The 18986-nt window shown below is 34.9% G+C and overlaps 1 protein-coding gene across 1 annotated transcript in view; it reads left to right on the plus strand.

Annotated features, from left to right (window-relative positions):
- Positions 1–18986, plus strand: part of SPTLC1 (serine palmitoyltransferase long chain base subunit 1) — an 87537-nt gene that overhangs the window by 30307 nt on the left and 38244 nt on the right. Inside the window, exons 6-9 of the mRNA XM_027839688.1 lie at positions 9997–10129; positions 13647–13776; positions 15972–16061; positions 16666–16773. Coding sequence (XP_027695489.1) covers positions 9997–10129; positions 13647–13776; positions 15972–16061; positions 16666–16773 — 461 coding nt within the window. The remainder of the gene's footprint in view (positions 1–9996; positions 10130–13646; positions 13777–15971; positions 16062–16665; positions 16774–18986) is intronic.

An 18986-nucleotide genomic window follows, 5' to 3' on the forward strand; every position in this document is an offset into this window, starting at 1 on the left:
TTATGCCATGTATTCTGCCTTGCACTAAGCCTTAAAACAGATGGAAATTCCTTCCTACAATCTATGGTTGCCTCTTATCTTCATGATAAGACTTTGTTGACTTTTTAAGTCAACAAACCTTTCTTAAAAAGGTTTCTAAGGAGGCGGAGCCAAGATGGCACAGTAAAAGCAGTGACTTGCTTGAGCTTTCCCCCAAACCCCTCCAAATACCTGTAAGAAATGATTTTAAACAAATTCTAGAGCAGCAGAACCCACAAAAAGACAGAGTGAAACAAATTTCCAGCCCAAGACAACTTGGATGATTGATTAGAAAGGTCTGTTGCGCCAAGCTGGGAGAGAAACGCAGTTCAGCATGGGCGTGCAGGCAAAGACCAGGCCTCAGCGAACATGAAGCAGGCCTCAGGAGTCTGAATCATGGGCAGCTGTGGCAGTTTCCAGAGATTCCGCAAAGGAAAACTCCTAGAAATATTGTAGCCAAATTCCAGAGTTCCCAGGTCAAGAAGAAAATATTGCAAGCAGCCAGAAAGAAACATTTCAAGTATTGTGGGAACACAATCAGGATAACACAGGATTTAGCAGCTTCTACATTAAGGGACCACAGGGCTTGGAATATGATATTCCAGAGGGCAAAGGAGATAGGATTACAGCCAAGAATCACCTACCCAGCAAAACTGAGTATAATCCTTCAGGGGAAAAAATGGACATTCAGTGAAATAGAGGCTTCTTATGTTCTTGATAAGACCAGAGTTGAATAGAAAATTTAACTTTCAAATACAGGACTCAACAGAATCATAAAGAGGTAAACAGGAAAGAGAAATCGTAAAGGACTTATTAAGGTTGAACTGTTTACATTCCTACATGGAAAGATGATATTTGTAACTCATGAGACCTTTGTCAGTATTAGGGTAGTTGGAGGGAGAAAATTATATGTATGTATGTATGTATGTATGTATAGATAGATAGATAGATAGATAGATAGATAGATAGATAGATAGATAGATAGATAGATAGATAGATAGATAGATGGCACAGGGTGAGTTGAAGATGAATGGGTGATATCTGGAGAATAAAATTAAGGAGTGCGAGAGGATTATACTGGGAGAAGGAGAAAGGGAGAGGTAGAATGGGGTAAATTATCTCACATAAAACAGACAAGAAAAGGCTTTTACAGTGGAGGGGAAGTGAGGGAAGGTGAAAGGGAATGAGTGAATCTTATTCTCATTGAATTTGGTTAAGGAGGGAATATCAAAAAGACTCAGTTGGGTTTGGAAAGCTATAGTACCTTACAGGAAAATAGGGGGAAAGGGGTTAAGAGAGCAGGGGAATGATAGGGAGGAGGGCAGATTGGGGTAGGGGGTAATCAGAAGCAAACACTTCTGAGGAGGGACAGAGTCAAAAGAGAGAATAGAATAAATGGGGGGCAGGATAGGATGAAGGGAAATATAGTTAGTTTTCCACAACATGACTACTATGAAAATGTTTTGCATGACTACACATGTTTAACCTATATCGAGTTGCTTGCCTTCTCAGTGAAGGTGGGAGGGAGGGAGAAAATTTAGAACCCAAAGTTTTAAAAACAAATGTTAAAAATTGTTTTCACATGCAACTGGGAAATAAGATATACAGGCAGTGGGGTATAGAAATCTGTCCTACCTTACAGGAAAATAGAAGAGGAAGGGGATAAGAGAAGGGGGGTGGGATAGAAGAGAGGGCAGATTAGGGGAAAGGGTATTTAGAATGCATGCTGTCATGGGGTGGGGGGAGGGACAAGATGGGGAGAAGATTTGGAACTCAAAATCTTGTGGAAGTGAACGTTGAAAACTAAAAATAAATAAATTAATGAATTGAAAAAAAAGTTTCTAAGCCTCAGCTTCTGACTCTAAAAGGAAACTTTGTTTTTTCTTCGGGTACCTTTTAGGTATTAAATGGTAACCTTTGCCCTGTAAAAAGCTTTTTTGTTGTACCTCAACTGTAGTTTTTATCTGCAGTTGTAAATTTCCTTATTCAGATTTGTTATTGAAACTGGACTAAGGAGAATAGTAAAAGTTTTTTCTATTTTTACAGGCTACATACCAGGCTAATCTGAAGATCTTGAACACAGAACTTAACAAGATCTTAGGATTTTTCAGAGTCTATGTCAGGGGTGGGGAACCTTTTCATGTTGGAAAGTTGCTTTAATATTTAGCAGTAATCAAGTAAAGCTGCATTCAAGAAGCTTCAATTAGATATATTTTAAAATGTACATTATTTTGTAAAAATCTTACTACTATGTACTTAATAATTTAAAAAAATTAAAGCTATTTGTTAATTTTCAAGTTAACTAACCTTTTAATGACTTTATTGTGTCTGCTTTTTGTTGGAAGGCAGTTGAGTATTTGGTTGCAGCATGGGGGTCTTCAGTTTCAGTTGATCCTCCAGATAGGTATCAATCATTTGTGACCTTAAGGGTGTCTTGGTTTGGGTTAGGTAGGAGAATGTAGATTTGCAATAGTGAGTGGTTGAAAAGTAAGAAAGCATTTTTCGGGCATGTTGCCGAAGGCTTGGGTATTCTACTTCATTTTTCCATACTTCAATTGGATCTTTCTTAGCATCAGACAGTGATTTTAAAATTTCATCTACTGATAGATCAATCAGTTCTATCTGGAGTTCTTTAGGTACCTTGGTGATATCAACTGGGTGAGGCTGAAATGCTACTTTGAGTGTGATTTCATGATTTTCAAAGTCAGTGAACCTTTCATTGTATTCTCCAATTAATAGGTCTTATAATAGCTGCATATTCTTCAAATGATTTGCATATATCATCCAGCTTATCAATGGCCTTTGCTAACTGGGGAAAGTGTTCATCCAAAATTTCCTTTTGAAGAAATATTTTGAAAAAAGATATCATACATAGATCTAGTTTTACCTTGCAAAGAAATATTCAAGTTGTTTTGGTTTGACATGATATCACACAGAAATGCAGCATTCCTATAGAAATCTTCTTTCAGTAGTTCACATTGCTGATTCTGTTCTTCATAAAATTTAACTGTCTGTTCTCACAGAGATAAAATTTTGGCTAACACCTGTCCCTGCAATAGCCAATGCACTTTAGAACAATACGGCAAATCCACACTGATCAACTTTAGCATGTTACAAAACTGACAATGCCATGTTGCCTTTGCACATATAATTAACAATACTTATAACTTGCTGCAAAATGTCACTTAAAATAGTAGCTTTAGCTTAGAAATTTTGCTGATGCAAGATATAATGAAAAGAAATGAGAGCATATGGATCTGTTAATGCTTTTTTTAATCTGTGCAGCAAATTCTTCATGTTTTCCTGTCATGGAAGGTGCACCATCTATACATATACTCGCTAAATTTACTAAATTCAGTCCAGTTTCATGGCATTTATCTTGAAAGTTGTTGAAGATATCTATTCCCTGTGTTCTATTCACAAGAGTGCTCAAAGCAAGTAACTCTTTGTAGCAAAGAAAATCTTCTGTTATAACCTGAATGAAGTATAAAACCTGTGCCGAGTCAGTAGCATCAGTTGATTCATCCAAAGTGGTGGAATAATATATATTTTCCTTTTGAAGTATTGCATGAAGTTGTTCTGTTAAATTGAAGGTTAATTCATGCTGCCAATCAGTTATGGTTCTTGAAAGAGGCATTTGTTTGTACTTTGAAACGTTGTCGGGGTCTAAGTATCCTACACCTTTGACGATGCATTCTGTCACAATTTCTGCATCACTGAATGGCTGTTCTTTTTTCTCAAGTACATAAGCTACTTTTTAAGTTGCTTCAGTGGTATTATTTCCAGGTCTTACTGCTGTTTGTTGTTTTTGCTTTTCATCTTTTAATTTTCTGCAATACAATCTTCCACACCTCTCCCTCTAATTGAAAATATGTGTGGTCCTTATGAGTGTTATAATGCTGATGAGCATTGAATTTCTTTAACATTGATATTGCAGTATTACAAAGTAAGCAAGTCATCCTATCTTTAGCAGAAACAAGATAGTAATGCAATTTCCAATCATTAGTAAATCTGTTTTCTTCCTTCAGCATTCTCTTGGTCATCTTTGACATGATAGGCTATTAAGCAGACAGAATTAAAAAATACTGAAGAGCTGTGCAACTGTTCACAAATTCCACTTCAAGCAGAAACACAGTGCACCACTTCAAAAGCTGATAACAGAATAGCATACTCAATCCCCATAAAGTCTTGCCAACCAGCCTCATGCGGCAGTGGCACCGTCAGGCAGGGAAAGTTAGAACTAAATAATAAGCATAGCAGCTGTCAGTTTAGCCCTTATGGCTTACTAATGTTTTAATTGTGCCAATCAATCTGGAAGGATTACTTCATTGAAACTTATTTTATTCTTTGTATTTTAAGTATGTTCATTTAAAAAATAAAATAAAATTATAAAAGACAAACAAAAATGTATTAATAAAAATACAAGGATTTGTTCTATAAAATTTGGATTCAGTCAGAAGGCCACACTTAAGGACCTAGAGGGCCAAATGTGGACTTAAGGCCAAAGGTTTCCCTCCCCTGGTCTATATTATCTCAGAACTTTTAAAGCTCGTGTAATTGTTATATATTTTTGGAATGTTCTAATCTGATAGGTAGGAGCAAATATCAAGTTGTATGTGAACATTTTAGCCCAGATATGGTTACAGTAACCCTCATCTTTAAGTGAATCTCAGGTCAATCAGTCACCTATCATTTATTAAGCACTTAACTATATGGTGGTCACTATGCTCAAGTACTAGGGATACAAAGAAAGGCAGAAGGCGGTCCCTCTCTATAAAGCTTATAGTCTAATGGTCAACTCTAGTGGCTCAGAATCTATTCTCTTTTCTACTCCTAAGTTTAGCCACAGTATCCTTGAGTTGTTTCAGGTTAAGAAGAGGTTGGAACCAGGAAGTCAGGGTGTGAATATGCACACAGCTATTCCAAAACCAAATGTGAATGACTTTTGTATTATGCATTATTCAGTGCTGGTACATACTAAGTGTTTGATAAGTTCTTATTGCCTTTGCTCCACAGGAATTAAAATTTAGCTCTTCATATAATCGGAAAGAGTTTTGATCTGTCATACTTTCAAGAGACTGTTCTTACCTTCTTTCTCCTCAAGCCTCCTATGGCACACCTCTCTGTCTTCTCAGCTGAGGACCTTGACTTTCCTGAAAACACTGAATACATTCAACAAAATCTTTTCTTTCTCCCTTCTTTATCTTACATCTTTCAAATATCTTCTCCAGCTAATCGCTTCATTCACTTAGGTGTCAGATGGCCTTTCTTGCTAAGGCCAACCCATCTACACAAATTATTGATATCATCGCATCCCTTTTTCACCAGCAGATTGCCCCCACTATTATCTTCCCCCCACTCACCCCCACTCTGTCTTCAGTTTACTCTTATCTACTGTTTCACTGCTGCCTATAAAAATACCCATATCTTCCATCCTTAAAAATTCCTTACTTGATCCTGCCATCCCCATCAACTTTTTTCTGTATTTCTCTTCTTTTTTGTTCTTTTCTCCTTGAGAAAGCCATCTATACTCAGGACCCCCCATTTCTCTCATAAATTGTCTAGAGTCTGGCTACCTACTTCATCATAAGTATGATGTGATATATAATACCATAATGTAATATAATATATTTTGATATAATATATACATTATGTATCTTAAGTATTGATATTAATTATCTATGGTACCTTTAAGCATAATGTATTTCTTTTAATCAGGTCTATTTTTAATGTGGGCAGCTATGTGGCACAGTAGATAGAGTGCTGGGAATGGAGTCAGGAAGACTCATTTTCCTGGGTTCAAATCTGGCCTCAGATACTTACTAGCTATATAACCCCGGCCAAGTCACTTAACCCTGTTAGCTTTAGTTTCCTCATCTATAAAATGAGCTGGAGAAACAAATGGCAAATTACTCCAATATCCAATGGCCTAAATCATAGAGTCTCTAGTAATCCCATCTCATATTTTTGAGCTGGAAGGATCCTTAGATATCATCTAGTCTAACACTTTCATTTTACAGATGAGGAAAATGAAGCTCACAGAGTTTAAATGACTTTTCTACAATCACACAGGCAGTAGCAAAGATGGGATTTGAAATTGTGTTCATAAAGTTCCTGAATTTGGCTTGGCAGGTAGACTTCTAAGTATTTCATATTGTGTACATTTATTTTAAATGGAATTTCTCTTCCTATCTCCTGCTGCTGGGCTTTGTTGGTAATATGTAGAAATGCTGATTTTTTATATCCTGCAACTCTGCTAAAGTTGTTAATTATTTCAAGTAGTTTTTTAGTTGATTCTCTAGGATTCTTTAAGTATATCATCATATTTTCTGCAAAGAGTGATAGTTTTGTTTCCTTATTGCCCATTCTAATTCCTTCCATTTCTTTTTTTCTCTTATGGCTATAGCTAGCATTTCTAGTACAATATTGAATCATAGTGGTGGTAATAGGCATCATTGCTTCATCCCTGATTGTACTGGTAAGGCTTCTAGCTTATCCACTTTACAGATAGTGCTTGCTGATGGTTAAGATAGAACCATTTATCATTATAAAGAAAGTTCCATTTATTCCTATGCTCTCTAGTGTTTTAAATAGGAATTGTTGCTATGTTTTGTCAAAAGTTTCTTCTGCATCTATTGATATAATCATATGGTTTTTGTTGTTGTTGTTGGTTTTGATATTGATATAGTCAGTTATGCTGATACTTTTCCTAATATTGAACCATCCCTGCATTTCTGATATAAATCCCACCTCGTCATACTGTATGATCCTGGTAATATATTGCTGTAATCTCCTTGCTAGTGTTTTATTTAAAATTTTTTGATCAACATTCATTAGGGAAATAGGTCTATAATGTTTTTTTATCTCTGTTTTGACTCTTCCTGGTTTAGGTATCAACACCATATTTGTCTCGTAAAAAGAATTTGGTAGGATTTCTTCTGTGCTTATTCTCAAATAATTTATATATTATTTAGTGTAATTGTCCTTTAAATGTTTGGTAGAATTCCCTTGTGAATCCATCTAGCCCTGGGGATTTTTTTTTAGGGAGTTCATTGATGGCTTGTTAATTTCTTTTTCTAAAATGAGGTTATTTAAGTATTCTGTGTCCTCTTCTGTTAATCTGGGCAATTTATAGTTTAGTAAATATTCATCCATTTTGCTTAGATTGTCAGATTTGTTGGCATACATTTCGGTAATAGTTTCCTCTTCATTGGTGGTGAATTCACCCTTTTCATTTTTAATATTAGCAATTTGTTTTTCTTAATCAAATTAACCACTGATTTATCTATTTTTTTTTAATAAAAACCTGTTCTTAGTTTTATTTATTAGTTCAGTGCTTTCTTACTTTCAATTTTATTACTCTCTCCTTTGATTTTCAGAATTTCCAACATGCTATTTAACTGAGTATTTTTAATGTGTTCTTTTTCTAGCTTTTTTAGTTGCATGCCCAATTCATTGATCTACTCTTTCTCCATTTTACTGATGTAAGCATTTAGAGATATCAATTTTCCTCTTAAATACTGCTTTGGCTGCATCCCATAAATTTTGATATATTGTCTCATTGTTGTCTATCTCTTTCATGAAATTATTGATTGTTTCTGTGATTTGTTGTTTGACCCACTCATTTTATAAGATTAAATTATTTAATTTCCAATTAACTTTTTAATCTATCTTTTAATGGCCCTTTATTAAATGTAATTTTTATTGTATCGTGTTCTGAAAAAGGATGCATTTAATATTTCTGCCTTTCTGCCTTTGTGAGTTTTTTATCCCCTAATACGTGATCAGTTTTTGTGTAGCTGAAAAAATGGTATATTCCGTTCTATCCTCATTTAGTTTTCTCCAGAGGCCTATCATATATAACTTTTATAAAATTCTATTCATCTCCTTAACATCTTTCTTGTTTATTTTATGGTTTGATTTATGTAGTTCTGAGAGGGTAAAGTTGAGATCCCCCGCCAGTATAGTTTTACTCTCTATTTCCACTCTCTATTTCACTCATCAGAGCTAGGATTTGAAACCTGATCCTTTGACTTCAAATCCAGCACTCTTTCCCATACATCTACACCATGCTATTGGTAAGGAGAAAAAAAAAGTAATTGTAGTTTGTTTCAATATTTTCATTGCATCTATGATAACTCTCTTCACCAGTGCAGATTATAACCTATCCATGACTTCTCATCTATATGAATCTTGTCCATACACTCTTGTGAATTGAGGGCCTTCTTCTAGATCTTCGTTGTTGTTGTTACTGAGTCATTTCAGTCATGCCTGACTCTTCATGACACCATTTGGGGTTTTCTTGGCAAAGATACTTGAGTGGTTTGCCATTTCCTTCATTTCACAGGTGGGAAACTGAGGCAAACAGGGTTAAATTACTTGCTCAGAATCTTACAGTAAGTGTCTGAGGCTTTGGTTGGGTACTAATGTAGCAAGTGGGCTTTCCAGTATCATACATCTTTGATGTCTTCTCTTTCTGTTAATTTGGTTTCATTTATAGTGAGAATATTAAAGCTTATGATATGATTCAGTTCCTCTAGTACTTGGTTATTGAACAAGAATCTCACATTTAAAGTACCTTTGAAGAAAAATGATCAATACTCTACTTTGAGTTTTAAGTACAAGCCTACCAGAAAGTTATTATTAATTTAATAATACCTAATACCTAAGCATAATCTGCCCATGCCCTCTGACAGATATGCCCAAGGCAATTTAGGGCATAATTTAAAGGAATCTTGAACAAGGAAAAGATCACAATATGTTAAAATAGATCTTGGGAGTAATATTCCAAAACTGTGGTTACTGCTATTCCTGGAACACTTCCCTCAAATATTCACCTGGAGTAAATTCCTCTCTGCGATCACTATCTTGATCTTTCTTAAAGGGTGGGTCATCTTTTGGGTGGGTCACCTTAAGGAGAAAGGCATCAATCCCTTCAAGGAAAGATATAGAGGAGACTGCCATTTTAGCCAGTTGGTATAAGTTTTAGTTACTACTGTTAAATCTATTTTCCTAAGACCTAACTCATCTTCTAACAGGGAATTCTGCAAAGAGATTTTAGGCCAAAGAAATATTATTTCTTAATATTTTCAAGGATGTTTTAAAATATGTTTCTTACATGTACCTATGGTTATGTTAATGTTTATATATGGTGTAAAATCTGTATAGTTCTCGACATCTCTTGCCCTCTTCTACTACTCTAATAACATCACTGAAAAAGTAAAAGAAAATAGTATTATTGAAAAAATAGTACTGAATCCTGCCATAAACAGTTTTATTAATTAAATTGTATTTTCAGGAGAGAGCGTGTGACTCTTTGATGTTTTCTAAGGATACTTCTTTCTACCTGGTCAAAGATGAAATTGAAATACTTTCATTAACTGAAGTAATCAAAAATGACTTCCTCCTTTTTAATCTGATCATTACTCTAATCTGGTCAAGGCAGTTTAGTGAAAGAATTCCCCTTTCTCCTCTCCCTTCTTTATCTGGGCATAGCCCTAACTCCAGCCCCCATTCTCTGTAAGAAAAGTTCCTTCTTGAAATAGCAGTGCTGCTATTTCTTTGCTTCCTTCTTTCCTTTTCTTCCTTTCTTCCTTCTTGATATTATTTTGTGACTTATAACTTAATAGGCAACAAGATGTTGTAGGTGTATGCCTGTGCCATCACACATTGTATCTCTGGAGGTTCCAAGGTAGTGAGGGCCATTTTGTATGCATTTTTCTTTGTTTTCTGGGTTGCCATGACCAAACAATTCTTCACCTAATGGTATAGCCACCTACTGGTGATAATTCTCTTCATGCTTAGGTAGTCTGGTCCTCAGACAACATATACAATCTGTTACTGGGATAATTTTCAGTATTGTAGAATCTTCCAGAGCTTACCCATTGTTTACATGGCTTTAATAACAATATTTGAGTAGTATTTTTATGAAGGAAAACATTTTAACTGTTTATATCTTTTTTGTCTGTTTGAAAATAGATGTTCATTTGGAATTGGAAGAACGTCTAGCAAAGTTTATGAAGACTGAGGAAGCTATTATTTACTCATATGGATTTGCCACAATTGCCAGTGCTATTCCAGCTTATTCAAAAAGGGGGGATATTATATTTGTGTAAGTAATCTTCATCTAATGTTTGGAGGAAAATTTCTTTGCAAACAAATTGAGTCTCTTAGAATTTCATTATAAAACAATTTCTTTTGATACAGATGGTTTCTTCATTAAAGAAACTTATTAGTCCTTTCGAGTGTCATTTGGAAGTAGTATGTTAACAATATGTTTAAAAAGTGATGTTCAATTTTCTGCCATCACCATCTTCATTTTTTATATCAAGATTTAGTATATATGTAGAGAAAGAGATATCTTGATAACACTCACTGCTTTAAATTTGATCCACATACTAAAAGTCAAATGGGATTTAAACCTTTAGTTTATCATTTTAAGTTTTTCCTGTGATTCTTATGTTTTGTATACAAGTAAAATTATAAATGTGCTTGGACTTGTTTATTATGAAACTTTGAAAAAGGCAAAATAAAAAAATATTTAATTCTAAGCATTTTGATTATACAAAATCCAAAATTGAGTATGGTTTTTTAGAATTGTTCAGTAAGAAGTACAGCAGTTATTTGAACTAAACAGACTTATGCTGGCAAACAAAAGGCAAATCAAGATACTGTTTTGTCACAGGATTCATTATTTACCAGTCTATAGTCCTAGTTGTTAGATGAAGTTGAAAATTTTCTTTGAACTTTCATGCTGGCAATTTTTTTTTCCTTCATGCAGATAGGGTAGTAAAAATGATAATCACAGAATGAAAGACTAAAGATAATTTCCATAAGTGGCTTGAGTTATTTCTTCAATAAAAATAACTTGTGTACAAAAGAAAGAATAGCCAGCATTGTTGAGACTGGTAAGGGATGTGATGTCTTCAGAGGTAATCCAGGTTTCAGCTAGTTACTAGGCAATGAAAAGGAGTGTAAGAGAAGAAATTGAGGAAGGAGAGTTTTGCAACAAATCAAGGGCTATGTCATGTGACCAGAAAGATGCATAACTAAAGCATCCCCTGCCCCCTAAACACACAGAGGTGAATTAATTTATGTATAATTAAACTGCATAATAGGGAGGTGCATGAAAGAGGAGGGAGGAAGTAGAAAATAGAGGGAAATGTGATATACCTTAACAAAGTCAATGGTAAACAGCAAAGGGAAAATCACTCTTGTAGTCTCTAAAAAGAGGGGCTACAGGACAGTGGGTGAAGTGTTAAAGAGAGGGATTGAAATGGGGCATGAAAAGGGAAAATCTCAACTCACCTCAGTAGTGGAAGGGTAGTCCCACTGAAGAACATTCCCATGGGGGAGAGATCTGTTTTTCATGATGGGAACCTTGTAGTGGGTATTAGCTTCAGGAGTTTGATATACAGGGGAACCACTTGCTCAGGGAGAGCATTGTGCCTCCTGCCTCTCGAGAAGGGAAATCAGAGCTGCTAGGGGTAACATCCAGAAAGGAAGGAGTTACATACATGGACCCAGAAAAGAAGTATTATGGCAAATGGGAAAGAGAATGATCATGGTAAAGGCCATGGGTAGGATGAGACCATGCAATCAGAGTTACAGAATAGTTTCTGGCAATAAGCTCACATTCTAATGGGAGAAAACAACACATAAAAAAGAAGCTGAAAAGCAAGGAAATGGGAGGGAGGCATAATAAAGTCCTGTGGTCTGGTAGAAATGACTAAGTGGATGCCCTCGATGCCCTCTTAAGTAGAGGTTCTGAGAGATTTCTGATGTCTACCTTCCACCTTTTCCAGTCAGAAGGAGGGAGGAGCCCCAGGAGCAGGGGTTACTGAGGATATGTGAGTTTCAGAGGTGATGCCATCTCTAAATGAGTTTCTGAGACAGTGAATTTCTGGAGATAATAATGAAGTCTAGAAGAATAGCCAGGTGGGATATGGCCCTGAGCCCCATCCTTAAATGGAAAAATTGGGAGAAGCACTGTGATGTGCATTTTAGGTACAATGTCATATGGTTAGGCTGGATAGAGGAATCTTTAAAAACAATCTTTTCCTTCATGCATACTTTAGGGACCATTTACATAAAGATTTTAAAGCACTTGTTTTTACTTTTAACACTGTATATTAAAAAGTTTTTGAACAGTGTTATTTTATTTCAAGATTATAGCCATGAATAATACTAATTATGTGAATGTAAGTGGTCTTGAATTTTGTTTTATAATTCTTTGGTTATCACAGTCTCTTTATGATTTACATTTCTATCTCAGGCCTTTTGTTGCCTTTGTGATAAGAGAGATTGTGATGGGAAAGAAACTGGCTCACCGCTCTTGTTGACACAATAATAAGAAAAGGAAACTGCCTCTGTCACAGTCACTTCATAGTCAAGATTAGGGAACAAAAGCACAGCTCTCCATTCTGACCAGCTGGCTGGGTTCCTTATCTTCCCTCTTCTGATGTACATACCTTTATCTTCCCCTCCTGCTTTCTGTAAAATTCCATTTTTCTGTGCTGCTTGCATTCTATATAAGGTTGTTGAAGCTAATACTGTGGGTTCTCTGATTTTTCATACAGATGAGCCTGCAGTCTGAGCATAAATAAAATGTACAGATAACCACCTCTGCATGTTGATTTGGTGATTTGCAGCAGTAATTAAATGGTGGATCATTTGGATAATTTTTATCACACATTTCCAAGAAACTAAAATGTATTTGTCATTCTAGGTGTTTTTTCCTTTTTAATACATACCTGGGGAGGGGGGCAGAGAGGGCCAGCTAGGTGGCACAGTGATAGAGCACCAACCCTGGAGTCAGAAGGACTCGAGTTCAAATCCAGCCTCAGACACATAACACTTAACTTACTAGCTTCCCCATTGCCTGGCCAAAAAAAAAAAAAAAAATACGTACCAGGAAGCAATGTTTTAGAACCAGTTGTATGTCCAATTGTTCACTCACATTTTATCAGTGAAAGTCTAAGCATCAGTGTTTGACATTTCTAATTCCTATACTTAGCTTGTTACTGAAAACTATAGTTCCTTTTAAAATTCAAAACCTTAAATGTTTACAAACTTAACTATCAGTCTGAGTATCTGTCAAATTGTATGCTTTGGTTATTTAAAAACTATATTTATGCTTCTCCAATTTTTTATATAGGCCTGAAATCTGTCCAAATTACGAATCTTTCAGAAAAGTGAACTAAATGTTTTTTATCTTTTAATTTTATTTTTGAAGAATATTTTTACTATAAGAGAGTATTACTTTCCTTGATAGGTCATTTATTCTTTCTGGATACGTCATTTCCCACTTTGGGCTTCATTATAGTTTGATATATGATACATTGCATTCTTTAGGAATTACTGTAACATTTTCTCTTAATTGCCTTGATACATTGTTTTCACATGGGAAAAAAGTCATGAAAAAGTTTATATTTGGTTTGTGTTTAGAAACAGAGGTGTAAACATACAGGATGTCCCAAAAAGTCTTAGCGTTATTTTAAGCTTTTAAACATTTAATTTGCAAGTCATTGAAGTTAGCTAAAGTGGCTTTGCATATTTCAAAAAATCTGTAACTCATTTTTATTTTCTAAGAATCTGGCAATCTAAAGGATGGTCTCTATTATTCTTAGAGATAGAGCTGCCTGCTTTGCTATTCAGAAGGGATTACAAGCATCTCGTAGTGACATTAAGGTATTTGAGCATAATGACATAGCTCACCTGGAGTGCCTACTAAAAGAACAAGAGATTGAAGACCAAAAGGTATGATTCTTTTGAAGAAAAAAAATTTTTTTTTTTGTCACTTTCTAAGAAACAGAAGTATTTGTTGTATGGCAACTTGTCAAGAAAACTGGTCTCTTTCTTCATTTACATACTAGCAACATTTTTTACTTAATACAGCTTTTTAAATATTGACACACCAGTTGGATTTTTAAATGCCATTCTGCTGTTATAATTACATCAGGAATGAATTGGAGAGCTAATTCAGAAAAATTTTATATTAAAATTTTTTTTTAAATGAAACAAACCAAAGGAAAACTATAGGCAGGTGTGTTTGTGTCTTTCTCTCTCTTTCTCTTTCTCTCTCTCTCTCTCTTTTTTTTTTTTTTTTTTTGGTGCTCTAGAAAAACAGTATATTATTTTGTGTTTTACAAAAACTGTGGTTTGGTATACAAAAGTTCATTATAAATATGGGAATTCAAAAGAGGCTTTTATAGGCTTGATATTCCTATATTAAAAAAGCATTTGAAAAAGTAGCATTACTAATAAGCATCCAGGACTTATGGTCATGGCAGAAGGTCCCTTCTGCCTCTAGTCTCTGGAGCCTCCAGTCTACCTCAGTTAGAGGCCCATGGGAATTGTATAGGATGGGTTTATCAGGTTTTTGTGGATTGGCTTGTGTACCTAACCATTTTGAAGTGAGAAAATACCTACCAGTTACCACATAGCTTGGATATAAAAGTTCATGTGTTAAGTTGGAGACTTCCATATTGATAAATAAAAATAAAGGAAATGATTTGTCTTTGAGAACCCATCAGTTTTCATCTGTCTTTCACCCTGAATATTTACAGTACTCACTTAGAGGTATACCTCTCTACTTACTAAATTTGTTGTAAATTAAAGGTATTAAGTTAGTGCCCTAAGAAGCATAGACACCCATCAGAGTTTTGACTGATTGAAATACATGGCACCTATACAAGGGCACATCAGAGAGGTTAAAAATATCATGATTTTTTTTAAAAAATGCTTTCTACTTTTTAGCTTTCTTATTTTGATACATACTACTAATGATGTTACAGCTAGTTTTCCTGCCAAGCATAGTTTTACTACATATTTTTTATTTAAAATTTTTTTTAATTAAATTTTAACTCTGAATCCTAAGTAAAAGCTGCATTACTTTTAGAGGAGACTATTTTCAGCTTGATCTTTCTTTGAAAGTAGATTAAAGTTTATCTAGGTTTTAAACCTACCTTGGACTAAATGTGTTCTCCACTAAAACATTAGTTCTCAAAGGTGGTTTTTTTGTTGTTGTTGTTTTTCATTTTTGTTTTTCTTTTTAATTCATTCCTATCTCTTGGAGGAAATTAAGTGGCTTAGTGAATAGAGCACTGGTCCAGGAGTCAGGAAGACCTGAGTTCAAACCTGACTTCAGACCCTTATTAGCTGTGCAACCCTGGGCAAGTCAGAACCTCTGCAATCCCCTGGAGAAGGAAATGACAAACCACTCCATTATGCTTGCCAAGAAAACCCCATGGACAGTATAGTCCATGGAGTCATGAAGAGTCAGACACAACTGAACGACTGAACAATAACATCTCCTGTAGTATCCCTTTAAGAAAACCTCATCTCCTTAATGGTTTTTAATGCCCCTGTTACTACCGCAGCCCAAACAAGTGTTCACTGATCCTTATCTCTAGTTTCTTCAACATTATACTAAATCTAAATGAAAAATAGGGAAGAATGGCATCCTTTTTTGCTATTAGCCTATGTTTGCTATTTCTCCCTCTACTATGGCTGGCTGTATGAAGCTCTATAACTCTAGTCTTTGGAATATCTCTCTATTCTCTCCCTAAATATCCATTGTGGCAGATCCTATTTCATATTAATTGTCAGGAGATTTTAAGGAAGGTAGATTAGGCTCATTTGGCTGGTTCCATAAAGCATTTCTCCTTAGTTTTTTCTTTGAATAGCAGAAACCTGTAGTTATGGTGGTTTGGTTTTTATTTGTTTGTTTTGTTTTTGCCGGGGGGGGGGGGGGGGGGGGGGGGTGTTATGCTTTAATGGGGATCGCTTAACTGAGTTTGTAACCTTCAGACATTATTGTTAAGAAGCATTATTTAAAAGACAGAGTATAACAGGTTCTCCTTTGAACTTTGAATATTTAAATACTAGGGAGTATTTACCTTTTTCTTTTCCTTTTATTTGACCTGTTTAAATAACTTTTTTTTTTTTTGAAGAATCCTCGTAAGGCACGTGTAACTCGGAGGTTTATTGTAGTAGAAGGATTGTATATGAATACCGGATCTATTTGTCCACTTCCAGAGTTGGTAAGCCAGCTCCCTTTGTTTTCTGTTATATCAGACTATTAGTATGTTATCTTAGGACTATTTGTAATATATGAACTTCATGTTCCCCAGGCTTATGTTTATGAATATATATCTTATAAACATATTTTGATTTTCCTGGCTGTGTGGATAAAATTTAAATATGAACAAGGGTTTGTAAGGATTAAGAAGCTTAACTTCAAGCAAATGAAAAGCAGTATAACATGCTTGTTAAAGGAATCACCTGTAACTATTGATTACTGGTTGATTCTATGCAGATCTTTCCTTGAGATAATGATAGAGATCTTGAAATGAATATTGTGTAGTTTTTAAAAAGTAATAGTCATCATGTTGTTCAGGTAGAAATCAGTTATACTAATGCAATCTTATTGTTTTATTTCCTCATATTTTTATGTTAAACAATGAAATTGGTCTGTGATGTTTTCAAAACTCATCAAAAAAGCTAAATCTCAGAGTTTATAACACTTTTATAGTATGTAAAGTAATATTTTTCTTTTAAGTTAGTGCCCTTATTTTTCAAAGTGTTTTAGATATATTGCCAAAAATAAATTAATTTTAACATGTGATTCATTCACAACATTTTTAGGTCAAATTAAAATATAAGTACAAAGCAAGAATTTTTTTGGAAGAAAGCCTTTCATTTGGAGTTCTAGGAGAACATGGCCGAGGAGTCACTGAACATTTTGGGATAAATGTAAGTTGTAAGTAGGGGGATAAAATTTCTCTTTTATAGGGAGACATTTACTCTAATTAAGTAACCTTTAAGAGATTTTTAAAAATGCAAGGCTTTGTTCATTGTGACATTGCTATAAAACAAATAATTACTATGACCTTTTAGCCATCTGCAGTACTTCCTCACTACAGAGTTTGAAGACTACATTTAAATGTCTTATTCTCAGTAGCAGAATAAGTTGTGATTTGTCTTTCTTAATCTCATTTCAGATATGAGGAAACTGAGGCTGAAAAGTGAATTGCCCAAAGTCATACCCCTAGTAATAATAACACACCTAGCACTTATGTATAGCACTTAAAGTTTTGCAAAGTGCTTTACATATGTTACCTCATTAGATAAAACAGTCCTGTGAAGTAGGAACTATTATTATCTCCATTTTACAAATGAAGAAACTTAGTTTTACTTGACTAGTAAATGTCTGAGTAGGATTAAAATTTATGTCTTCTTAACTAGGATGTCAACACTCTGTCTTCTCACTGTACCATCTAGTTACTTCTTTAATTTAAAAAAAGGTATGCATGAACCTAAGAACTAGAGATTTTATGTTTTTATTTTTCATGATGAAAATGAAAGAATTCTCTTCCATGCTAATGGAAGCTGGTGAAAGCAGATTTGACTTGTATAGGAAACTGGTCATTGTCTCCTTCCCTAGGTGCTTCTTGGCACAGTTAGAGTTAAGTGTCCTGGGTCTCTTATTCTTTATTGGGCAGTTTAGAGAACATCCTGATTTTAGCAGTCTAGACTTATCCCCCACACACACACCCCCACTTTGCCTGGGCAAACTGAACAGTTTTCTACTAGTGCCATGTCAGCTCTTTGTCTAAAAACTCTAAAAAAAATTTGAGCCTTGAGTGGATTGTGGCCTTGGATCAGCATGCTCATCCACTTTTGGAACTGGGATAGGAGGGGCTACCCACCTATTTTTGTTCTCTGTGGACATCTAGTCTTCTCCTGTGGTTTCCATTCTTCCATGTGTGGCAGTGTCACTTTTTCAGAGCAGCTCCCAACCAAGATTACGCTCTTCAGTGGTTTAAATGTTAGCATTATCAACGAAAGAGTCAAGTAAAACATCTCTTAAATGCCCTTTGCATCATGCTCAAGTCAAATCAACAAGCTTTTATTAAGGCTTACTATGTACCAGGCTCTAAGGGCAGTAGATACAAAGAAAGAAAAAATAGTCCCTGCCCTCAAGGAATTTGCATTCTAATTGGGAAAACAACATATAAAAATTCTATGTTTATATTATATAAAAATTTCATATTGTGTTATATATCATACAATATTACAGGATGAGTTAGAAATTATCTCAGAGAGAGGCCTCTGAAATTGAGGAGGACTAGAAAAGACTTATTTTAGGTGAGACCCAAAGGAAGTCAGAGAAGCCAGAAGGCTACAAAACAAGAACATTCCAGGCACATGGAGCAGCCAGTGAAAATGCATGGAGATGTGAGATATGTACAGGGAACAGCAAGGAGGCTAGTGTCATTGGGTCACAGTAAATGGAAGGAAGAAAGGTTTAAAAAGATTGGAAAGGTAGGAAAGGACTATGTTTTGAAGGACTTAAACAAGTCAATCAGAGAATTGTATATTTGATCCTGGGGGATAATAAATATCAAATTATAATTGGCTATTATAAGAAAAATTTTAAAAACTGAAAGACTACATAAAATCTTGCAGAATTTTTTAAAAATCACACTAGAAAATCAAGTGATAATTAGAATGCGTTAAAAAAAGTAAGAAAATGACCAATACAAAAACTATATTAGAAAATCTCGTAAAAATATCAGAAGCATGCAATAGCAGACTTAGCAAAATAGAAATGAATTTACACAAAGAATTTCAGAACAGCTGGAAATAGAGGTTCAGCAAAATCTATGAGTCATAAACCACTGGAATTTAAAGAGCTGAGGGGTAACGTAGTCAGATTTGCCCTTTAAGAAGATTGCTTTGATAACCGATTGGAGGATGGACTGGGAAAAAACTTGAGGCAGGGAGAGCAACCAACATGTTATAGCAGTATTCCAGGCTGTGAGGTGATGAGGGCCTCCACTGATGGTGGGGGCACTCTTTTAATATGGCTAGAAGAGACAGTATCTAACACTTAAAGCAGAAGTCTTGTAATCAATTTTGAAATATGAAAATAAAATCAGTATAGCTAGAGAACAGTGAATATG

The sequence above is a fragment of the Vombatus ursinus genome, unplaced genomic scaffold, assembly GCF_900497805.2.
Source record: "Vombatus ursinus unplaced genomic scaffold, bare-nosed wombat genome assembly UNPS02014832.1, whole genome shotgun sequence".
Taxonomy (NCBI): domain Eukaryota; kingdom Metazoa; phylum Chordata; class Mammalia; order Diprotodontia; family Vombatidae; genus Vombatus; species Vombatus ursinus.